The sequence below is a fragment of the Denticeps clupeoides genome, chromosome 5 (genome assembly GCF_900700375.1).
Source record: "Denticeps clupeoides chromosome 5, fDenClu1.1, whole genome shotgun sequence".
In the NCBI taxonomy this organism is placed as follows: Eukaryota; Metazoa; Chordata; class Actinopteri; order Clupeiformes; family Denticipitidae; genus Denticeps; species Denticeps clupeoides.
The window spans coordinates 5360277-5385366 of NC_041711.1; the positions used below are offsets into that span (position 1 = coordinate 5360277).

The 25090-nt window shown below is 48.5% G+C and overlaps 1 protein-coding gene across 1 annotated transcript; it reads left to right on the forward strand.

The window, feature by feature from the left end:
- The first annotated feature begins 991 nt into the window (after positions 1–991).
- grin2db (glutamate receptor, ionotropic, N-methyl D-aspartate 2D, b) lies at positions 992–25090 on the forward strand. The gene is made up of 16 exons (XM_028979229.1): positions 992–1315; positions 2606–2872; positions 4896–5224; positions 5808–5922; positions 11613–11818; positions 12510–12678; positions 13950–14103; positions 14410–14535; positions 15186–15415; positions 16910–17070; positions 17516–17703; positions 21045–21277; positions 21569–22165; positions 22247–22249; positions 22280–24811; positions 24911–25090. The coding sequence occupies exons 1-16, from the start codon at positions 1235–1237 to the stop codon at positions 25088–25090; spliced, it is 5571 nt and encodes a 1856-aa protein (XP_028835062.1). The 5' UTR covers positions 992–1234.

Consider the following 25090-nt stretch of genomic DNA (forward strand, 5'->3'; position numbering starts at 1 on the left):
ACACGCACCGCATTAACCCCCATATCTTTCAGTCAATCATTTTGTCATGTGAATGTCTGCAGCGGGTTCCTATGTGTTCGTTTAATGCCGAGCGTGGGAGATTATGGTTATCTTAATTGTCCTTATAATCTATGCAGGCTCCTTATCTTTGTCTGCTATTTACACGCCCACACTATAACTCTATCCATCCATCCATCCATCCATCCCTCCCTCGGTCTGTCTCTTCTTCCCTGGGTTTTTATATTTCCCCTCTCGTGTAGCTCCCTCAACATGTACCCCATTTCTACTACACCTTCTGTATTTTCCTCCTGTCTTTATTTGCTCTTGTTTCCTCTTCCCCCGTCTCCCTGTCCCTTCTTGTTTTTTGTCCCCCCCTTCCTCCACTCATTGCCACCTCACTCTATTATTGTCTAAATAGCTCCCACCACAGGCACTCTGTCCCGTCTTCCTGTAATTTTCCTTTGCACTTTCAGTCTTCCTCCTCTCCTCCGTCGGGTCACACTCATCCCCTTTGTCTTTGTCTTCCTCTCTTTCTCCAGGCACCGTCTTGTTGTGCACTCCGCAGCTCAGCTCCCCCCCCCTCCCGGTCAGTTGTCATGGCTGTGATACCCGCCTTCTCTCTCCTACTGATCCTCACAGAATGGGCGGGGCTGGCCGACTCCTCGCCTCACCTCTTGCTCCGCCCGCGGGAGCGTGAGCGCGAGCGCGACCCGGCCGCATCCATGCATTTCAACATCGTGGTGATCCACGCCGGCGCCACCGTACAGGCGGAGGCGGCTGCGTCAGGGTCTGGGGGAAGGGTCCTGTACCCGGGGTTCGGCCGGGTCCATAGCAGCCTGGGAGAGAGTGTGGTCACGCAGTGGGGCTCTGCCAATGTCATCTGGCTGCAGGTCAGTTGGTGGGGACGTGGCCGCCTGTCCATTTATGGTGCTTGGCCATTTTTGGCAGGGCCTTTCTCCTGACTTCACAAGTTAAAGTTTAATTAGCTCAGTCCAATTTTGTGAATTTCTGAATGAAAACTCACAACAAAGCTCACAGTCATTTCAACGTGATTTATTTGGTTGCTTCATGTTTAATGTAATGAGAAGTTTGCTGAACGTGAATCTAGGTGAATGACAGCAGTCCCAGGACGCTGCTCTCTCAGCTGTGTGACCTGCTGGCGGCCAGGCCACTCCAGGGGCTGGTGTATGAGGAGGAGAGACCCCCACCCCACGCCTGGGGACCCCTGGCCCCCATGCTAGAGTTCGTCTCAGCCCAGACGGGCCTGCCGGTTGTGGCTGTCGGTGGCGGCGCAGGCCTGGGGAGGATCCCACAGGTAGGCCGCAGCCTTGTTTCTTTCCCTTTCCTTTTTTTACTTGTCACATTTCGCTTAAGATTTGTGCTCGTCATTATGGGTAACACACTCGCCTATGAACCAGAAGACCCGGGTTCAAATCCCGCTTACTACCATTGTGTCCCTGAGCAAGACACTTAACCCTGAGCGTCTCCAGGGGGGGACTGTCCCTGTAACTACTGATTGTAAGTCGCTCTGGATAAGGCTGTCTGATAAATTATGTAAAATGTATAAAAAAATAAGATCCTCCTGCTAACTCCAGTGCAAGTCGTCAGAATCAAATCATATTCCAATCCCCAAAAGAAACTGCAAGGAAACAGATGAGCCAGATGTCCTGAACTGAAGGCATCTGGAACATACGATGAAAGCATCTGGATCAACAAGCTAATACGCTGCAAAAGAAGCAGCCTATTTACATTGCTTACCCTCACGGTTTAAGCACCGGCGGGACAATGGGCCGGGTGGCTCGCAAGCAGCCCTCACATCCTGAGCCGCCACGTCGCGGATGCTCAGCTGCCACTGGAAGTGCTAGGCGCGCCGCTGTGAGTTTTGATGCGGCGTAGTGTGATGCAAGGACCCTGCGCCTGGCAGTTAAGCCTGGCAAAGGGCCCCTGCTGTGGGTAATGTGGAGGCCTGTCCGCTCCCCCCCGCCTCAGCGGCGGCGCGAGGGGCAAGGGCCGCGGGGCGGCTGTGATTGGAGGGTGGATGAAGCCGAGTTGGGAGAGTCGGGGGTTAGACATCATCGCCGCAGGGTTTTGGGTCGATCCCTCGTCTGGTTTTTTTTTTTGCTCTGTAAACACCCTCGCTCGGGCTAGCATTTAGCGGCCTTTGATTAGGCCTCAGCGTATTGAGCGGCGGCGAGCGTGTGCGGGATTTGTGTGGCCAATTGACATCACAGGCACATCTGAACGGGCCCTTTGCTGCCAAGCCAAGGAAACAAAACTAAGAAACTTAACTACATTGTCTCTAACATGTCTAAAAACGATTTTCTCTTGAGAAATGGCGGGATCTGTTTGATAAAGTGCCTTTGAAGCGTCCTCTCTTGTGCGCTGCTTGCCTCCGAATAAAATTTAGATCCGTATGCGACTTACTTCAGTGGTCATGAGAGACCACCGCGTCTTCACAATTTCAACATCCTCGCCCGCAGTTACTACGGCTGCTTCTCATAAAAAGAACCATAAAGAACGATTCCCCAGGACCCACACTCAGCTAATAAATAGACTGCTGTCTTGGGAAATGTAGTTTTCATTTAGGCTATAATCCACTTCGCAGGAGACAGGTGCCATCTTCCTACAGTTCAGCTCCTCCACTGCGCTCCAGCTGGAGGTGATCTTCGAAGTGTTGGAGGAGTACGACTGGACGGCCTTCTCTGTGGTGACCACCCGTCACCATGGTTACCAGGACTTCCTGTCAGTGGTGGAAGGCTTGACGGATGGCTCGTTTATTGGCTGGGAGAAGAAGAGCGTGGTGATGCTGAATCTGACTGATGACCCTGGGGGGGCGCGCACGCGACGGCTGCTGAAAGAGAACGAGGCGCAGGTATGAGCATTCATTCATTCATTCATTCATTAATACATTCATTCATTCATTCATTTGGTAATTTCAGCAATCTGTTCATTCATTCATTCATTCGTTCGTTTGGTAATTTCATTCATGTGCTCATTCATTCATTTGGTAATTTCAGTAATTTGTTAATTCATTAATTTTTTCTTCATTCATTCATTCATTAATTCATTTGGTAATTTCATTCATGTGCTCATTCATTAATTCATTCATTTGGTAATTTCAGTAATTTGTTAATTCATTAATTTTTTCTTCATTCATTCATTTATTTTCTTAAATATTTACTAAATAAATCAATTTGTTTATTTGCTTCTTATTCACTGATTGATTCATTCATCTATCCATTTGTTCTCACTTGCTTTTGTTAATTTGTTAGTTCATTCGTTCTTTCATTTAGTAGTTAATTAATTGATGGAATCATTCATTAGTTAATTCACATGTAAATTCATTGAGTCGTTCATTCAATCCTTCATACATTGTTGATTGATGCATTTGATAAATTAATTTGGTAGTTTGTTTATTAATTAATTAGTTTGCTCATTCATTCATTCCTTCATTCATTCACTCACTTGGCCATTCTCTCACTCGCTTTCTCTCCCATATTTCATTCAGTGACTGGTGTGTGTCTTTATCTCCTAGCATTTCCTCTCCATTCATCAATCTCGTCTCTCGCTCCTGCACCTCCTTCTTCTTCTTTTCCTCCTCTCCTCCATCCTGTTTCCCTTTTGTCCTCTCCGAGTCTGTATTTCCTCTCTCGTTGTGTTCAGCCCCTGCCTCCTCCTCGTTTTCCTTCTTTTCTCCCCTCTCCCCCTTTCTGCCCTTGTGTATTTTTCCTCTTCCTCTTCCCCTGCTGCCTTCCTCCTCCTCTCGCTGTCTCGCCTCTGTGCTTTGTGTTCTTGTCTACGTTAGTTTGAGACTCCGCGCCACCATTCTAATGTGGCCTGTGCAGCCAGCCGCCTGTGTTATTCTATTCATTGGGTCCTGTCCGGGCCCATGTCACTGTTAATATAACACAGTGGCCATTGCGGCGCGCCGAATTAACCCTCACCCTGCCTGGAACCAGCAGCTGGACTCGCTCAATTATGGCCGCGGCATCACGGCGAAGCAGCTCTCCTTCACTCGCAATATCACCGAATCGTGTCCCCGTCCGCTCACGGCCACTGCTCTCCAGGGCCAAGCCGGGTCCATTTGCACCGAACGTCTCTTTTCTCCACCTCTCTGTGTTTTTTCTATCATTTCAGATCTCTCTCTCACACACACACACAGAAACACTCACATCCTCATTAATTTTCTTTCTGTCTGTCCCTCACACACAGACACACTCTGCTTCGCCCACACCGCACATATGCATTTTCATTAAGTTCCCCTCTTCCTTTCCGTCACTCTCATTGGCATTTCCTTTTACTGTTCCTCTCTCTGCCCGTCTCTGTTTAAATGAAACTTTATTGGCATGGTCGACTGGAATTGTTTTTGCCAAAACATTACAGCTTGAAATTCAATAAAGGTTCAACAGTCAAAATTCTTACTTAACGTCTCCCGTCCTTCAGGCCCCCCCCCCTTATTTTCCTTCTGCTTTCCCATTATTCCGTACATTCCATCTCCTTCTCTCCTGTCTTGTCCTTTTCTTTTCTCATTTTACTCTCTCTCTCCTTCCTTCCATTTTCTTTTCCTTCCTTCTTTTTCTCAGATGATCCTCAGGCACAGAAGTAATGACTTCTCTGCTCCAGAGTCATCAGACATGTATGCAAATATTATTATTCCCCTTATAACTCTGTTCTTTTTCTCTTTCCTCTCTCTGCATTTCCCCTTTATCCCCTTCCTCTTCTCCTTTGATCGTGGCCTGTGACTCTCCTCTCCTCTCCTCTCCTCTCCTCTCCTCTCCTCTCCTCTCCTCTCCTCTCCTCTCCTCTCCTCTCCTCTCCCTCTCCTCTCCTCTCCTCTCCTCTCCTCTCCTCTCCTCTCCCTCTCCTCTCCTCTCCTCTCCTCTCCTCTCCTCCAGGTCAGGTTGTTGTACTGCTCTCAGGAGGAGGCCGAGCTGGTGTTTCGGGCTGCCTGGGCAGCGGGTCAGGCCGGCCCCTCCCACATGTGGTTCGCCGTGGGGCCGGCCCTGTCCGGCCTGGACCTGGAAGGCCTCCCCAAGCGGCTGTTCGCCGTGCGGCCGCAGGGCTGGAGGGACGAGCCCCGCAAGAGGATCGCGCGCGGCGTGTCCATGCTCACCCACGCGGCCGTGGCGCTGCGCAGGGACTACGGCGGGGTGGGAGGGCCCAACTTTGTCACCAACTGCCAAACGGACGCCAACAGCACACATCGAATCCACGGCAGGATGAAGTAAGGCAGCGGGGCTGTGCATGGTGCCGCGACACCTGTTTTCTTCTAAGTGCATTTCCCGTCCTCGATCCCATTCGCGGCAAATGAGTCATTTATGTACTTCCCTCTGATTCCATTCATCACAACCTGTTTTATCGGGTTTTTACAACCCCCCCCGAAGGGCGCGTTGCCAATTTCTCACGGTTGCTGTAAATATCAGCTTAACCAGAGGGGTAAAACGATCTGCAAAACGAGCCCTGATATTTTACTATTCAGATGGAACTATAGATCGCGAGGAGGGCGAGGCGGTGCTGGGTAAAATAGCACGACTAACGTCCGACTCAGTAGGGGCGGCGAGCTCGATAAACGAGGCCCGCTTTTCCACTCCACTCACTGTTTACTGTCACTTCCTGCGGTCGGCTGTGGAGGGTGTGGGTTTTCACGGTGGCTGGATGCACAAACATTCATCTAAATGTGTGCGGAGCATCCCAGCATGCATTTGGGGTCTCCGCATAACCTGTTTTTCGGCACGGGTCATTATGCTTTTTGAGGTCTTTTCATTTAGAGATTGGTTTTTTTTTTTCCCCTCCCCCCTCTATCTCAGATACTTCAGCAATATCACGATCGCAGGGCGGGATTACTCCTTCAACAGCGATGGCTACCTGGCCAACCCATTTCTGGACGTCATTTCCTACAACCCTGACAGAGGCTGGGAGGACGTAAGAACCAAACATTCGATTTAATATGAAACCAAATAGGTTGTCAAAGCGTTGTCTTGGTGGTCCGCACATTTAAAATTCCTCGGCTTTGGCTTGTTTTCTGTGAAGAACGTATAGCGCTGCAAAAATATGACCAATACGCAATACGGTTTAAATGAAAACGAGGCCACACAAGCTGGTGTTATGTTTCTGTTTCTATCATTTACAGAGCCGCTGAGTTGTCAGTTCCACCCTTTCCATTCAATCCAATTATTTGGGAAATGCATTCTGGGATATTTGTCCACACTAGTCTCCACTTGATGCAGCCCTGGTAAAACCCAAAAATCGAGGGTGGTAGTAGCCTAGTGGGTAACACACTCGCCTATGAACCAGAAGACCCAGGTTCAAATCCCACTTGTGTCCCCGAGCAAGACACTTAATCCTCAGTGTCTCCAGGGATGGGGGGGGTGTCCCTGTAACTGCTGATTAAAGTCACTCTGGATAAGGGCGTCTCATAAATGACGTAAATGTAAATGAAAACACTTCCGGGAATTCCATATGTACCTGACTTAATGCAGTTTTTTTTTTACCGAGAGCAGTTCTTGGATGACATTTCACAAATACAGACGCGGAACTATCGATTACATCATGAGTTCCCAGGGCAGGGCGCCACGGTTGCGGATGAAGGCTTTGCCCTCAGTGGTCGGCAAGGCCTGCTTGATTAGCTGTGTAAATTATAGCCTGACCGGCTTATGGTTGTTGTCTTGTTTTTTTGGCAGGGCAGATAGTGGCGTTCAGGGCAGTGCTTCACCCACGGTGGCAGCGTATTTGGAGACCCGCCTGACCCACAAACACACAAAAGCTATTAAACAAAGAGCAGAGAGCGACGCGGCTGCCCCATCAGAAAACAAGCAAGACGTTCTGTGGCGGCACCCAGAAATAGGAAAACACAATTTGATATGGCGTGGTAGTAGCCTAGCGGGTAACACACTCGCCTATGAACCAGAAGGCCCAGGTTCGAACCCGACTTACTACCATTGTGTCCCTGAGCAAGACACTTAACCCTTAGTGTCTCCAGGGGGGGACTATCCCTGTAACTACTGGATAAGGCCATCTGGTAAATGATGAATTGTGAATTGTGTTGATATAAAAGCAGAGCAATATAAAAAGATGTGTGATTGTATGGATTCCTCTGACAAGAGAGTGAGCTGGTCTGAAAGTCAGAATACGCTTCAGCATATGTAGCTACACTAAAGCGGACAGAACAAAATCAATAGAACGGTAACAGAGTGGTGATACAGTACAGTCATGCGCCGTGACCCCACTTCAGCTCGCCTGGAATCGGGAGAAAGTCCATTTCTTTTAGGAGAGAAATTGGAAATGGATTTTGCAGTCTGCTCTTTGAATTGTTTTTTTTTTTTTTCCCCACTTGAAATTAAGCTGAATGGGGAAGGATTTAACCAAGACTCAGTGCCGCGCAGTAGAACTATCAAGAGAAGTGAGGCGGTGGTGGAGAGGGGGTGCAGGAATCAGCACAATACCACGAGGAAGAGGCACAGAGTGGGACGAATGTGGCGGCACACCCCCGGGTGGGAGGAAGGGTGAAAGTACACGGCGAGGCTTCTCCGAAATCACGCTGCCTCAGGCTCGCTAAAAGGTTGAGAGACGCTCATTTAGCTTTTCGCTCCAGGTCTTCGTCTCAGTGTCTCAGTATCTCAGTATCTCAGTGTCTCAGTGTCTCAGTGTCTCAGTGTCATGCACCACTGTGTATAGTGGAGTATAGCCCTAATTAGTAGTTAAACTCTAGTTAAACTCTAACTCTAATTAGAGTTTAATGACCCGTAACTATGACACCTGACTGCAACAATATGGGCGATATTGCAGATTTACATTTACAATAAGGATGGTAGTAGCCTAGTGCGTAACACACTCACCTATAAACCAGAAGATCCAGGTTCAAATCCCACTTTCTACCACTGTGTCCTTGAGCAAGACACTTAACCCTGAGTGTCTCCAGGGGGGGACTGTCCCTGTAACTACTGATTGTAAATCGCTCTGGATAAGGCTGTCTGATAAATGCCGTAAATGTAAATTTATGGCATTTGCAAGAAGCCTTTATTCAGTCTTAAGCTGCCGTCTGAAAGTACTCAACTCTTCTGACCTCAAGGGGAAGTTCATTCCACCACCGAGGGGCCAAGACAGAGAAGAGTCTAGATGAGTGTCTTCTTCGTACCTTCAGCAGTTGAGGGAACAGTACTGGAGGGCGAGCAGTACTGGAGGGTTGGAGAGTGCGAGGTATAATAAGGGGTCTGAGGTAGGATGGTGCTTCTCCATGTTTGGCTTTGTAGGCCAGCATCAGTATTTTGAATCTGAATGAGTATTTTTGTGGAGGGAGCGTGGCAGTGCGGTGGTGTGGGAGAATTTGGGAAGGTTGAAAACCTGTATTAGTTGTAGATCCTGGATGGCATTCAGAGGTAGACCTGCAGCCATACATTAATGATGAAGCGTATTGGGTTATATTGCAATTCTATTGTTATTTACAAGGTTCTGACAATCATGTGATAATTATACAAGTTTTCATTTTGTCTTTGATTTTTCTTTCAAGTCCCGTTTTGTTTTACTGTCACTCCCATTTTCTTCTCAGTTTTTAAACTCAGCCTGGAGTTTCTATTACACCCCTTTCTATTGCATTAGCTCTCTCAATGAAAGTAGTTCAAGTGTGACTGATGAAAAGTGGAAATGGTCAAAGTAGAAAAAAAAACGTACACAGAAGACGTGTCAGAGCTTTGATCTGACAACAAGATATGTGCAGGGCGAGGTTTAAAAATGGAAACGTGTAGGCCAGTGGTGGCTTTCCTAAAATAATTTCTGCTCCCGAATTACTGTAGGACGACAGCTTGCAGGCGTGTTGTGAGGATCAACACCAAGTGCTCATCGAGCGATCGGATCTTTTTGCAGTGCTGCTTCCTTCATTGCTGCATGTGTGTACAGTAGACTCACTTTAAGCGCTTTGTTATTCTTGGTCAGGTCTCCTGTCTCTCATGGTTTTGATCATTTTCTTGGCCCTTGGTCTCAGCCTGCATGAGTTAAGACGTCTTCCTGTTTCTGACACGCAAGGCCCTCAGCACAGTGTGAGAGGAAGGGAAAAAAAAAATCCCCCAAAGAATATTTGGAAACAGAAAAGAGGCCGATCCTGACATGACAGTGAGAGCATCATGTCATTAGCATTTAGATCTCTGAGCAAGCAAAGTTTTTCCCCCCTGCTCGAATGGGTAAAAAAAAAAAGAAACCCTCACACAATCCCTCAGCCTGCACAGCTCCGCTACTTCTGAAATGCCATGCATATTTTACAGAGCTGCGTTTTATGCGGAGGTACAGGTGGATGTCACCTGTACGGCTGGGCGCTTGGCTCATGTCATGATACACATCTCAGCTTAAAACAGCATTTCCCCTCTCACCACCTCTGCATCTATTTTTGGTTTTTCATGCTTCGGGTTTTCTATGAAATGATATTCACGACTTGTGCATCTATCCCAATTCCACGTTGCTTTTTTATTCCAAAAAATGACTTGCTCAGTGATTTCATTTGACACTCAAGACCAAGTACAAAGGAACCTGGGCCGCCGTGATAATTTGGACTTTTGCAAAGATTTCAAACTACAATAACGGCACCACCATGGCTTCTAAAACCATTACGCTCGACATAGGTAAGGCCCTACAGGAGTCAACCCGCAGAGGCCGTCGACGTTTCTTTTGAATCCCTTTCAATTAGCCTCTGCCTCGGCCCTCCAGTCTCATTGAGCGCCGAATAAGAATAAGGGGACAGACAGACACTTATTTCACTCCAGCTATGTGCCCATTACACCTACCTTATACGCGCTGTCTCGGGTTTTATTGAATATTTAATGGGCTCTTCAAAACGATTCGGCCGATTACCTTGGCTTCTGCCTGGGCACGGTTGAGGAAGGAGGTCTGTAGACCGTTGCCAACGATTAGCTCAGGTCAGTAGTGCCTCTGGGGGTTTGTGTTCAGTGTGTAGATTTTGATGTGGATTATTTTAGGAACTACAGTTATAATAATTTAGAATGCAAGACATTACAGTATTACTACAGTAGATACTAAAGACCGAAAGGGTGACATTTAGGAGATCTGTAATTTTAATATAATATGGTGCTCCGAAATGACTAATACCAATCATAATTAATATCATTCTATGCTAAATCTTTTGGTCAAATGTCACGTGGTGTTGGGGTAAATACTAGCTGTAAAAAGGAAAATCTGAGTATTTGATGCATTAAAAGGTATTTTTCAATGAAGTGTGCTTTTTAATATTTAATCATATCAGGCCATCTTTGACCTGTTATTCATTCAGAATTTGCATAAAACACAGGAGAAGGGTGCTTTTAAGAAAAGTGACAAACAATGGCTTAAATCACCGGATTTTTGGGTTTTGTTGCATCATGTGGTAAATTATTTAAATGTGCCTTCTTAATGTCCGTGGTCAGGGATTTTCATACATGACCCGTTCAGCTGCCTTTTCTTTCTCTGCTGTATTTATTTATTTGCTGCTGTAAAAAAGGCAGTTTTCACTGCTGATCAACTTTAAAAATATTCTGTCAGACGCTGCAAGTGAGGACAGAACAAACTCCACTAATGACGCATGTAATTATGGCAGACAGAACACATTATCCACAATCTAACACAGAAGCATTTCTGACATGATGGCATTAAGAGTAGAACTAGAACTTTTTCAACTAGACGGCTGACAAGCCATCAAGCATTATTTCTGTGTTTTTCCACATTCATATTGTGCAAAGGAAAAAGCTGAGCTGAAAAGAGTACCTCGCAATGGCAGCTTTTCATGCTATATGGAGAAAGCTCACCAGCTATTTCTATGTCTATATGTTATGTCTATATCCTAATTCTAAATATTAGGCATAGAGATTTAAATTACAGCATTTGTATTATAATAGTATTAAAATATTCTATTCCCATACATTTTTTTCGAATGTAAGTGCATGATGACAAGGGTGAACATTTAGTAACTTACCCTGCATCAATTCAGAAGTGAGCTGTGCTGCAGTCATCTGTAATATCTGAGATGGAAATACTCGACGTATGCTCACTGCTGCTTTTGTGTATTTTTTCATTTTCATTTCCAAGACTAACTCAGCGTTTGATCTTTATGCCCAATTGCTGGAAAAATGCCCTCAGTGGATGAAATGGTTCTCAGTATAGTAAATGGAATGGAATGGAATTGAGCTTAATTCGGATGACGCCGCGGTTCAACTGCTGTGGCCTTGTTTACGTCACGTCTACCATATACAGCAGTGTCCTTCAAACACACCTCCAAAATGCAGTCCCACGGCACAACAATCCAACTTCCCCGTGCACCGTGCGTTGGCTGGACCCTCCTTGCTCGGCATCAGAGCAGGAGAGTCCCTGACCTTTCTCTGTCACAGAGCACTTAACGAAACACTCAGTCCCCCAGCAGTGCGCCTGCAGAGGAAAGTGCATAAAACCGCGGCTCATTTTTCACTGCCTCCCGGCCGTGGGGCTGCTCACCATAGAGTCCTTAGTCACTGCCACGGCATCGCGAAAAGGGCTTCATAATTAAAGCTAGATGTGTGCCGGAGCCAACCTGCGCCGCTTGCCCTTATCTGCCGGGCTTGGCACAAAGTTGCGCTGAGCCGTGCTGTGTGTGGTCCCAGGTAGGATCGTGGGAGAACGGGGCGCTGCGGCTGCGGTACATGTCCTGGTCCCGGTACGGCCCGTTCCTGCAGCCCCCGGACGATGCCCAACACCTGCGCGTGGTCACCTTGGAGGAACGTCCCTTTGTCATCGTTGAACTGGCCGACCCGGCATCGGGAACCTGCATCCGAGACTCCGTGCCCTGTCGACGATCTCTCAATATCAGGTTAGACCTGTAAAGAATCGAGCTTTTTCTTTTTTAAATTAAATTTTGATTAAAAATGTTTGGTGATTTAAGCAAAAAAAAATGTCAGTTCTACATCAAAGTGGATCTCTGTCTTCCCAAAACGAATTCAGAAATGTGTAGAGAGGAATTCTCTTTCAATCGAAGGGCAGCCTTTCATTTGTTTTTAACCTCTGTCCTTCAGTGCTGGGTCACACCACCGGGGATGTTAGGGACTCGAGGCCGTGTAAAGCCCCCATACCTTTTCAGATTCCTTCTCGTGTTGAGTTTGCCTCCTGACACTTCCTTTCACACCCAGGCCAGCGTGTAATTTGTCCCGCTTCTGGGAACGTGTGTAGGGTACGAGAGGATTAATATGTTTTAATGGCCGGCGTGACGTGCCGATGTAATGCCTGCCTCTGCGCTTCACCCAAAGGACAAATGTCTCCATCTCAATGTCTCAGACACACAGGATGAATTAACCTTAAAGGCGACCGGGGCTGGAATATAGATGGGTAAAGAGATGGCACGTTGTCATTTTTTTTCAACCTTCATCTCCTTTCCTGTCTCTCCCCGTAAAAAAAAAAAAAAAATCCATTTACTGCACTTCTTCACCTTTTATTTATTTTTAAAACTTGGCATCGTGTTACGGTTGTTGTGTTCTCTCCTGTCTCATCCCCACTGTGTTCCCCAGTGCACTGCAGGAAGGCGTGGCTCCTCTGAAGCAGTGCTGCAAGGGCTTCTGCATCGATATCCTCAAGCGATTGGCCAGGATTGTGGGTTTCACCTACGACCTCTACCTGGTGACCAATGGGAAGCATGGAAAAAAGATTGATGGGGTTTGGAACGGCATGGTGGGAGAGGTAAGGCTGCGGTAAAAAACAAATCCTCTCTATTTGGAGATGTTCAGTGACCTGCTGCTGTGCGTGCTCCTGGATGTGTGTAGAGAAGAGGTGAAGGCTGGCATTAGAGGACCGCTTTATTGTGTCTCTCTCTGGTCCTTTGACCTGTGCTAATTGGTTTAGTTTGTGGCAGGCACAGTGGCGGACCTGCCCGATGGCGTGTTGGTTGGATGTCCTTGTCCTCCCGGAATACCGCGTCCTCATGCGGCTTGTGCCTTCGGGCCTAGCAGCGAAATACCACGCTTCTTGTCACTGGGGACTTATGAGTCGCTAATGATGGTCCGGGCGCTCGACCTCTCACCGTCTGTTTCCGTGTCTGATGTACACAAGCAAACACGATCGCATGCATCCTCATGTTCCCCCTCACGCTTTCCGTCCTCTCCAGCAGAATGAGACGCTTTTGCCCGGTGTGAGGAGCGCTGGGGCCCGTTGTTTTGCGAGAGAATTCCCGCTGCGATGTTCAAAACCTCGGGGGAGACTTTGTGAAGCCGGTTGCTAGGGAATCAGAAGCATCTGTTTTTTTTAGCGCCAACACACTTGCAGCCTGTTTTAGCATCTTCCCCTGGAGCCGCGCGTCCAATGACGTGACAGTGCACCCCCAGGGTGTCGGGCTAAAGGTTACTTTCTCACGATCATTTTTTTCCTCCCTGTTTCTTCGATTTTTTTTTTTTTTTTTTTTTTGCGAAATGGCCCTGGGGCTCCGGCAGGCGTCGGCTCTTACAACATCTTTACATGCTCGAGGAGATCTTCATTTTTTTTAAAGAAGCCGTATCACCAGCTATCGTCGAAATAGCATCATTATTTCAGCAGAGGTCTCATTTAGTGTTAACTTTAGACACCATGGGCTTAAGGACAGGGACTATGGGGTCTTTTAATGATTTCGCGATATTGACTAATGAAAGCAAGTGCCTTTATTTGATATTTGATCAATGACCTCAGCTAAATCATTAAGAGGGAATGAAATTCTGTCCAGCGGAGTTCAGCGAACACAGCTATTGGATTTATTTATTAGGACCAAAAAGCTGTGTCAGGTTGCCAAATGCCAAATGTATTCTGGATGAAAAATGCAGCAGTCCTTCATTAACTGTGGAGGCAGAATTACATTAACGTGCCAGCTGAATTTTCTTCTCTCCAGATATTTTGTGTACAATAAGTAAAATTATGTACAGACATAATGACCTGCAAAGGGACTGACTACCACACGACCCTTTGATGACCCTCCAATGCACTAGGTGGTGTATAAGCGTGCCGACATGGCCATCGGCTCCCTCACCATCAACGAGGAGAGGTCGGAGGTTGTGGACTTCTCAGTACCCTTCGTGGAGACAGGCATCAGCGTCATGGTTTCCCGGAGCAACGGCACCGTCTCCCCTTCTGCTTTCCTCGGTGAGTATGCTGGACTGGGTGCACCAAGGCCACCATTCATATGATGTCCACTCTATTATTGAACGTCCTTGATACTTTGATTCATGGCGCTGCTGTGGTACCTGCTGTTGCGCTGACACGCAGACACACGTTTGCCATTCATGACACACACTGTAAGAGTCAACGTGATGCAATAAATAAGCAATGACAGTCGACTAAATTCTCTGGTATATTTGATACAGGCCTGTCCTTTCTTATTTGCTCAAGGGTTGCTTTGATTTAATTTTCTTTCTTTTTCTTTTTTTTTCTTGTTCCTTTCTCCCCCAGAGCCCTACAGTCCCGCTGTGTGGGTCATGATGTTTGTCATGTGCCTGACGGTTGTCGCCGTGACCGTGTTCATCTTTGAGTTTTTCAGCCCCGTCGGATACAACCGTAGCCTGCAGAGTGGCAAGAGTGAGTGCTGGTCATTCCTGATGATGGTCCTGAGCCACGTGCCTGCGACGGGCCGTTTGAAATATGCCTTTCGGTACCCAAGCGCAGCCGTGGGCTGTCATAAAGTGTGTTTTGTTATCGAAAAAATGCGGTGGAAGCATTTATCACTTGTCCAGAATTTTTTCATTTGTTTATTTATTCAGTGTGCTGCAGTCCTCCCTCTTTCTTTTTTTACTTTCTCAGATCTATGTATAATTTAACACTGCAGGTGCTTCTCCTGCGGTTTTATATATGCCTCCCGCCCCCCCTCCATCTTTCCCCCCATCTCTCTCTTTCTGACTTTCTTCTCTCTAATCCATCTTTTTGCACTTCTCCTCTCATGCTGTTTGGAATCCATGGTCTCATCCATCCTGTTGTGCGTTGTGCTCAAGTGCATTATTAAACTTAAGGGTGCTCCAAGGTGCACAAAACACGAGGGAACAAAATGGTCTCACACGTCGACCATGTGTTTGGAATCGATTCAGCGCGATCTGTGTGTCAAATCGATGCGTTGCAACAGGTCTCTTTACTCTTTAACTCATCCGCTCCTCTTACCCGTGCCTTTCTCTCCTCCCTGACACTCTTACCTGTCCCTCTCTATCCCTCCTGCTCTCTGTCTCTGCCTCATGCAGAGGCCGGCGGCTCCAAGTTCACCATTGGGAAGTCTATCTGGCTGCTCTGGGCTCTGGTCTTTAATAACTCGGTGCCGGTGGAGAACCCCAAAGGCACCACCAGCAAGATCATGGTGCTGGTCTGGGCCTTCTTTGCTGTCATTTTTCTGGCCAGCTACACCGCCAACCTGGCTGCCTTCATGATCCAGGAGGAGTACATTGATACCGTGTCTGGCCTTAGTGACAAGAAGGTGAGAGACTGTGTGTGTGTGTGTGATTGTGTGTCCCTACACAGACCCTCCAGGGTTTTGGGTTTTTTGGGGGGATTGGCACAGCCTGAAATGCCAGAATTTTCTAAAAAAAAATTGCAATGCACGTTGCAATGTTTTTAGGCTTCGTTTGCAGTGAAATTGCACTCAAACATTTATTAAAATTAATTAAAAATCAACGTTTGAATAAAAAAAATTCCAGTGAGAATGACATAGTATTGTCTTTAGCTGCATTTCTGTTGGAATTTTTGTCACACATGTGGATGTCTGTTTTGCGATACCCGCTGGATTTGTGCATGAGTACAAATGTTACATTTAAAGTGCTGTATATTGACGAGAAGAGGCTCGTGCCTAATCAGTGAGAAATCTATTAGAATGAGTGAGAACCCATTACTGTTTTTTTGGGTAAAAAATTGCAACTCCCAGTGTATGCGTATTAGCAAATGTTACATTTGCAGCAGAATGGTGGCAGTGACAGCAGCCATGATTGATGAATCTCACGAGAGACAATAAATATCGGTTCAATTTGGGAAAAGATTGTGTCGATTGGACAAAAATTCAAGGTTGGATGAATTTGTGTTAATTGTAAAAACTTGGAGAGACTGCAGTTCCAGTAGGTCCCCCTGGACATTGTAAACATTTCACAACCTTAGGATCCTTATATAGCAACACAAGAGCATGGCACCCACATTGTATTATTTTGTTTGATATAATTTATTGGAATGACTCTAAGGATGGGATTGCATCGAGTGATAAATGTGTTGCTTTGTAATGTATTTCTGGTGCTCTGGCTCGTTTTTTTTTAATCATTCTTGCCTTGCACCAGCACTTCTCCAGAGATGCATTGGCAGGCTATTAGCAGCTTATTAACCTGTTGCTCAATTGTATTATAATTCCAATTTAGCCAGGATAAATTTCCCGTAGGGACTGACCGACTGCGGTGATATCTCAGTTCTGTGTGAGTACACAATCGCAGCGGCCTGCCCTCTTGGGGCGTGAACTGTCATCCTTTGATGCTATGGTGATTTGCTTCAGCTCGTGGTTTCATGCTCCAGCAATTGGGCCCAGTGTCCAATTTTTCCTTTGTCTCAAATTCGTTTGCCGCATGGAATTCTTTACATGCTGGAGGCAGGTGGAGGAGACGGAGGCTTTACAGATGTTCTGCTTTCCAAGTTGTATGCGGTGGACGCGTTTGTGGGTGAATTCTGCCAAGTCTGAACTGGTGTGCTAGGAAAGATGACCTGAAAAGCCTGCTCTTCTTCAGCCCCTCTGCCTCATCCTGACTCTCCCCGTTCTTCCGCCTATAGCCTCACATTTCTTTCCTTGTGCTTTATTGGCATAACAATTTACCGCTGAATTGTCAAAAGGAAGAACAGCAGCTACTAAAAGAATAATTTAATAAAAGAATAACAGTAACTGCAATAATGGCTATACTCTCTCTCTCTCTCTCTCTCTCTCTCTCTCTTCTTTCAACAGTTTCAGCATCCAACAGAACAGTACCCCCCTCTAAAATTCGGTACGGTTCCAAATGGCAGCACGGAGAAGAACATTCGCAGCAACTACCCAGACATGCACCAGTACATGGTCAAGTATAACCAGAAGGGTGTGGAGGAGGCCATCGTTAACCTGAAGACCGGGTGCGTGTCACCACATAAAATAAAAAGAAGCTTCTTTTCCCATCGCTGTCACTCCCTGCGCTCCGAGCGCTTAATCCTGCGCTCCTAAATCTCCGCCGCTATCTGCCTGCTGCTATCGCCGCCCACCGCTCTGTTCACAGTCAGAGTTAAAGTGCCACAACACGAGATGTGTTCTGTCACTCGCCTGCCACCCCCCCTCTCCACACCGCACACTTTCTCCGAATGCATACGCTTCAACTTTTAATCCCCCGTTTCCCTCCCGTTTCTCTCCTGGCTCGTGTCTGCATCTGTGTGACTGTGATTCCTCTGCCTGTGTCTGATTTAGATTCTCCTTTATCTCCACCCTGCCTTCGGTTCTTCGTTCTCTCCTTCAGCCTGTCCCTCTCTCTGTCCCTCGTTTTAGTTCTGTCCACCCTGACTGTCCTCTTGTCCCCCCCCCGTGCAGGAAGCTGGATGCGTTCATTTACGATGCTGCCGTCCTTAACTACATGGCCCGCAAGGACGAGGGCTGTAAGGTGATGACCATCGGCTCGGGGAAGGTGTTCGCCACCACGGGCTACGGCATTGCGCTGATCAAAAACTCCCGCTGGAAGCGGCCCCTCGACCTCGCCCTGCTGCAGCTGGTGGGAGATGGTGAGCGCCGGCTTCGGCGGGGCGTGTGGGGTTCGAGGGCTGCTGGGGGGGAGGGGTAGAGGGTGCCAGATGGATCAGTAGGCAAAGATCTGAAGAGGCAAAGCCTAAAATATGAAAGAGAGCGGCGGATTGAAGTTGCCCAACAGGACAGGAAGCGGAGAGCCAACGTCTATTTTCTTTCTGTCACTTCCTGCCCATTCCTTTGTCTGTCTAACGTCTGTCTCAGACGCATTGTTCCTTTGCTGTCCTTGTGAGCACGTGGCTTTCTTGTCCTCACTTTCCTTGCTTTCCTCGCTGCGTCTCCATGTGACAGTGGTACTGTCTCCATCTCTGTCTCCTGCCTGTTGTGATTGCTGGAAAGAAAAGGCTTTAGTTCAGGGGTCACTTGTTCTACAGGATCATCACACCATGTCTGGCGTTGCTGCCATAGTCATTGCAGATTAGCCGAAGAACCCGGGTCAGGATGGAGGGGGTGGGTCGTCTGGAAAGAGGACGTTCGCGTGTGATGTAACCTGAACATTTTTTTTCTCTCGGTATAATAGACTGTTTCGTATCGGCATGCGGCTGCAGCATAACAGGATAATTGCGATTACGGCATACGTCATGTATCCTCCGTTCAATCACGAGCCATCCGAATGTAGTGAAAACGGATTGAGGGATGAAGATTTGCCACGTTGGAGCACCGCTGATTCGACGCGGCCGTGGCTGTCTGATGGCAAACACTTTAATTGTCATTTGCACAGCTCGCCGCACACGCGCCGACGTATTGTCTCGACTCGGCGCTCTGTTTGGGTGTGTGTGTGTGTTTTAAATCCTCTTTCGGTTGTGCTGAGTGGAACAAAGCCCACTGCACAGCTGCCAGAGTCCTCTCGAGCTGCTCATGCACTCATTGCGCCAGTGTGGTGCCAGGTTCGATTAACTAACACCCTTATTAAACAGCAAGAGCAGGAGAAACGGCTTTACATGCGAAATGAATGGAAGCGTTTTTATTTAATTTACCCCCGTTCCGTTCTTGTTTTTTCTGCTGTGCTCAAAAATCCTCCGGAGCACAATGAACGTTATATTTAGCAGGAGGGATTACAAATGTTAAGCATTACTTTAAAAGCCCAGGCAGTCATTTTGAAGCTCTTACCGAATTAACCTTATCGCCTCATATATCCTTCTGTATCAGAGGTCTTTTCTTAGCTAAGAACCCATACAGGAAAGTACCTGATATTTGGCTGTTTGTTTGATAAAATGCACATATTACTATGAATTACGGAATGTGAGTGTTTCCATAGATTTAGAATTTGTCAGTGGTAATGCAAGAGTTTGAGTCATACATTTTCCATATATATATTTTATATCCAGGCTGTAACATATACTACATTATAAACTTTCTGGTCAGCTATAAATACGATCACATAAAGGACCAGACTAATACAAGACAGTAAAAACAGTCCAGCCTGCCAGTGTTGTTGTGGCGTGCATTCAGATGTCCCCAGCTCAGGTGGCAGTAAAACACGTTGACTGAAGCATGCCCACATGCCTATGAGGGGTTGCCAGCACCTTGCCAGCTGCCAACTGGCCTCTCAACTCCCACAGGGTTGGGCGCATGTCACGTGTGGTTCTGAGAAGGTAAAACTGGTTTTGTTTGTGATGACGGCAAGGATAGTGGAGGGCAGGATGCATGGTCGGTGTGGGCATCAGAGGGCCTGGTGCATTGGCAGAAGCTGATTTGTAATTCCTGATGATCCGTTATCTTGCCATGTTTTTTGCGTCAGAAAACACATAGATGGACATTTCAGGATCTGAAAGTGGGAAAAATAGAATTTTGCTTCAACTTGGCCTGAGTGGTTTGGGGAACTAGAAATGCTCCCTTCTACCGTCAATAAATTTGCATTGTTATCTGAGGGATATAATTATTATTTTATAATCCTTGCGTTATCATCCATCTTTCCGGGTCCTCAACATTACATAAAAAAACGACACATTTAATGTATTGGCTACGCGTTACACATTTCTTTACATTTCGAGAAGCTATTTATTACCTTGCAGCTAATGCAAAACGTTTTATTTTATGTGTTATTGCAACTGGAAATGGATTGTCTGCACTCCTGTAGATTAATGGCCGTATTGTGGAGATCTCAGGAGTCCGCAGAGAGTGCCTCCCCTGCCACATGTGCACTTCACCACCTTGACAAGATGACCACCATTCAGCAATTAAATGATTACCATCTCACACTCTTTAGTCATCTTCCTTTGTTTTTTCCTTTGCTTCTTTATTCCCTCTTACCTGCTGTCACATTTTTATTTTCTCTCACCAGGTATCTCCTTGGAGTGTTTTCTCTCCCTCTCTCTCTCTCTCTCTCACTCACAAACTCACACCCATCCTCTCACAGCACTCACTCTTCCTGCAACAGTTTTTATTCCTTTATAGCCTCTGCATGTTTTCACCCTCTCTGCCTGTAGCCCTCACTGTCCTATTGGGCTTAAACTCTATCCTCCCTAAACTTCACTCTCCAAAGTGGAGATCCTGCTGTTTGTCATAATGACACAATCTCAGCCCCACTCTCCCTCCATTTTCTTTCTTTTTTCATTTTCCCTCCATCCACTCATTTCCCTCGATACAATGCGGCAATGTCAAGACAAAGAAATACCTTTTTACTCCCCCTCTCTCTCCTTCTTCCCCTCCTTCCCCTCCTTGCTCTCATGATAGAATATGAACAAAACGGTAATGTGGACACTGACCCACTCCACCCGATACCATGGTAGAATGTTGATATCTTGTCGGACTGCATGAGTCTGATATAATAAACTTCACGTAATGGAATCTCTTAAATCTAGAAATGTGGCAGCTGTTGGTTACATTCATGATGAATATATAAATCATTGTTTTTGTGTCTCTGAGAAAAAACAAAAAGCCCTCAACCCTCTGAAATGTTTTTTTTTTTTTACCTTGGCGGTCAAAAAAACACTGCCCTTGTCGATCTTATAGGCCTAGCTGACCTTTCTGACTAAATATCCTTAGAAAATAAATTGGGTTTCTTTCGTCTAAACCATTTGACCCTTGACCTTTAATATCTTAAGAACGCTTAGATGACAAACAAATAGAGCTGCCCTGTGTGGCGTTTTGTACAACCATGTCCTTTTCCTCCATTCTGCTCTTTTGAACCCTGCATTATTACATTACATTACATTATTACAATGTAGTCTCACTCTTTATTTCATATCTGACTTCTTATGTTCATCCTTGTCTTATGTTAGCATAATATTCTTTATAATATTATAACAATCATTAAAAAAAAAACCTCTCACTGCTTTCCTGCCTCCTCCAACATTCGCCTTTTTTCCCCTCCCAGATGAGATTGAAATGCTAGAGCGCCTCTGGCTCTCGGGCATCTGCCACAACGATAAGATTGAGGTGATGAGCTCCAAGCTGGACATCGATAACATGGCTGGTGTCTTCTACATGCTGCTGGTGGCCATGGGTCTGAGCCTATTGGTGTTTGCCTGGGAACACCTGGTTTACTGGAGGCTGCGCCACTGCATGGCCCATTCTGGAAAACTGGATTTCCTCCTGGCATTTAGCAGGGTGAGAGAGAGCAAGGATGGGGCGGGTGTGGATAAAGAATTTCTCTTTTCAATACAGTGACACAGACAATATGTATTTATAAGAAATTCACATTCTGGTTGTGAACAGTAGTTTGCTAGGAGTAGACAATGGCTGTAGGGGATTTAATGTCTCATAATCCCTCAAAATTAAAATTTAATCCATGCCGAGGAACATTTGGCCAGCCCTGAAATCTTCTGAGGAGAATTATTTATTTGCTGGTAAAGAAAAGGAAGCATTTTTGCTCTCACACCCTCTTTCTTTCTTATTCAGGGCATGTATAGCTGCTGCAATTTTGAAGACGAGACTGTACAAGGTGGAGCTAAAGGTGCTGTTCCATCCTCCCACCACACATCAGTGGTACAGGCCCCTCCTTCTTCCCACATTATCACGGCAGCAGTCAGCAACCCTACCATCGCCATGGTGCCGCAACAGCAGCAGCAACAACCGCAGCAGCAGCAACCCCAGCAGCCGCCACAAACCTACAAATCCCCCCTTCCTGGGTCTCCACCTGCCGTTGTACATTCTGGGCCTGTCCATGGGCCCTCCAGTGCTCCACTTATGGGCGCCCCGCTCCCTTGTTCCACCTTTCTCCCACGTCCTGATCGTAGATTGGCTGTGGTGGATCGCTGGAGGCTTCCCAAAACTGCCACGGCCCCAGCAGCCACCCCTATGGGGGTGAGAGGTGGTATCACAGACATGGGACCTTATGCCCAGAAAGTGCCCCCTACATGGGCAGGAGGTGCTGCAGGGGCAGGGGGTGGAGGGCCAGGTGGTCTGGATGGATATAAGCGCTATTATGGACCAATTGACCCAGAAGGACTGGGACCCTGCGTGGAACAGCAAACAGGCTCCCAGACCCCCAAAACTGTTCCCAGGGGCCACCCGCAGCCCCCACCTGCCACGGTGGCTTTCTATCAGGAGAAGGGCATGGACCATGGGGTAGGGAAGAAGGTGGGGGTGGGTAGCAGCGGAGGGGGTCAGGGGAAGGGGGTGAAGACTCTGGGGACCCCCCGGCTGCCTCCTAAAAGCCAGGCCCCAGCACCGCCTGCCCCTAACCCTCCACTGCTGCACCCCTCTCCCCCTCTCTCCTCATCCTTCTGGAGGAAACGAAGGCCCAAAGATGGCCCAAAGAAGCCAAAAGACTCTGGGGGACCCTTGTATGAAAATATCCTGCCCCTGGGCCGGCGGGGAGGAGGCAGGGACAGGGTGAGGGAGCCAGGGGGCCGAAGGGGCCACCACTCGCCCCCTCTCCCACTCCCTGTACCTGTCCCTTTGTCCCCTACTTTCTCTCCGCCTTCCCCTTCTCCCTCACTCCCGTACACATCCTCCTCATCATCTTCCACCTCCAGCACATCAACTTCCTCATCAGCCTCCTCCTCCCGTTCCACTTCTCCCTCTTCTACATCCACAACCTCCTCACGGAGCACTAGAGACCATGAACCTGAGGAGGAAGAAGAGGAGGACCTGGACGAGCTGACCGAGGAGTCAAGCCTTCTGCAGGGACGATCAGAGAAGAGAGAACGAGATCACTCCCTTCTTTCCCCATGCTCTCTCACCCACAGACCTCCGCCACCTCCCATACCCCCACGCAAACCGCGAGGACCAAAAGGAGAGCGCGAGCGGGAGAGGGAACGAGAGCGGGAGAGGGAGAGGGGTGGCAGCCAGCTCTCTCAGCTGCAGGAGTGGTGGGCTGCCTGGGGTGAGAGAGAGAGGGACAGAGGGGCTGACGTCACTGACAAAAAGAGAGAGAAAAAACATCGAAAGGAGAAAGAGAAGGAAAAGGAAAAGAAGAAAAAGAAGAAAAAGAACAAGAAAAGGAAGAAGCGCGAAGAGCGCGAGCGTGAGAGAGCCAGGGAGAGGAAACGCCGGAAGGTGAAAAAGAAGAAGAAGAAAGCAGTGAAGACAAAGAAGAGGAAGAAATCAATTGGCAGCAAGCGCTCCGAACCCGAGGAAGGGGATGTGGAGCTCGAGAGAGAGGGAGAGGGTGATGGTGAGAGAGAGGGAGAGTACTCCTCGTTCTCCACTCAGTACCGCGGCACATTTGGCGAGAAAAGCCGAGATTCAGCCTGGGACGGAGACAGGGAACGAGGAAGGAGAAATGGAGGTGAAGAGGATGGAGAGGACCAAGGCGGCGAAAGCAGAAGAAGGAGTCGAGAGCGACGACCCAAGAGCTCCCACTCACACCCCCGACAGCGGCCAGCCAGCAAGCGCTACCCCAACCTCAACAAGCTACCGTCCTCTGTCAAGTTCTGGGTAAGCGGAGGAGGGACCGAGGCCGCTGTCCCCTCCGCGGGATCTCCACCCTCCTCTCTTCACACCCTCCTCCCGTCCTCGAAACGCCGCCGGAGAGGCGGGGGCGATCGAGAGGCGGGGGGCCATGGAGGTGAAAGGCGGCCGCTGCTCCTCCACTACGAGCGGGGCAGAGCACACACCAGAGAGGGCCTCTCTTTCCATGAGTGGGACTCCGAGGACGAAAATGAGGATGAGGAGGAAGAGGAGGAGGAAGAGAGGGAGCAGGTGGAGGGGAGGGTGATGAGAGCAGGGGGCCGAGGAGCAGTCTCCGAATCAGAGAGGGACAGGGTAAAGGCGGAGGACAGTTACTCTGACGAGGGCTCATCAGGTGAGTTTGGTCACTTTGAGAGGTACTGGGAGGGTAGCGGGGCTGGGGGGGCAAGCGGGATCGGCGGGGGGGGCTGGTTTTTTGGAACATACCCCGCTAGGGAAAAAGGGGGGAGCATCAATAGCAGAGATGACTCGCTTTTAGGCCGCTCAGAAGGATGGGCTCTTAGCGGAGATTTCTGGGGCTCAGGAACCGGAGTGGGGTGGGGTTCTGGTGGAGGGAGCGGAGGTCTGGGACCTCAGTGGCCCCCACCACCGACCATCCTTCCTCCCCCAAGGCGCTACTGGTCAGTTGATAAGCTCACCATGAAGGGCGAGAAGAAAGGTAGCAGTAAGGGGAAGGGCCGAGTTCGCGATCGAGATCCGGAAGGCCCATGTTCCTGTGGCCAGTACACCCACGGCCAACCTCACGCCCACCCCAAACGCAGAGGCACTGGCGCCCCCTCCCACAGCCAGGAGGAGCTGCTGCCACACTGCCACAGCTTCAGTGGAAGTACCTGCTCCAAGCCCCTGCCCCCGACACCCGACACGCCAAAGTCCGGTAGTCAGACCAACCTCAGCTCGCAGCAGCCAGCGCTGGGAGAACATGCTACCCAGCCATCTCCATCGCCCCCACAACCTCTTCTGCCTTCACTGGCCCCACCAAGTGGATGCTCCTCCCTGCCAATGCCAGTCCCCCCACCACCTTCGTCGTCCTCGATGTCCCCACCGGGGGTGCTCTCCCCTGGTTCCGCCTCAACCGCGGCTAAGGCCACCGCCAGCGCCAAGCTCCAGTACCAGAGACTGCGCTCTGTTCCACAGCCTCGCCGCTTCTACTCGCCCCACCTGCCGCTCAAAGCCAAGAGCCTGTGCTCCCGCCGTGGCTCCGCCCATTTCTCCAGCCTGGAGAGCGAGGTATGACACGGGGGGAGCGAGCGAGAGGAGGGCGGGGCTCCTGGACAGCTGCGTGTGCGTGTCTGCTCCACCGTGAGGCGCTGCTGGAGCGTCACACAGATACACACCCAAAGGCTGGAGGACGAGCGCTACCACAGTGACAGCGCAGGGGACAAAGGCACAGAGGGGTCATCCACCTCTGTCAACTGGGACGCCCCAGCCGTCCTCCGCCTGCAGTCTGAACTGAGCATTACGATGTCATCCACCGTCCTCCTCTCCTCCAGTGAGAACAGTGGGTAG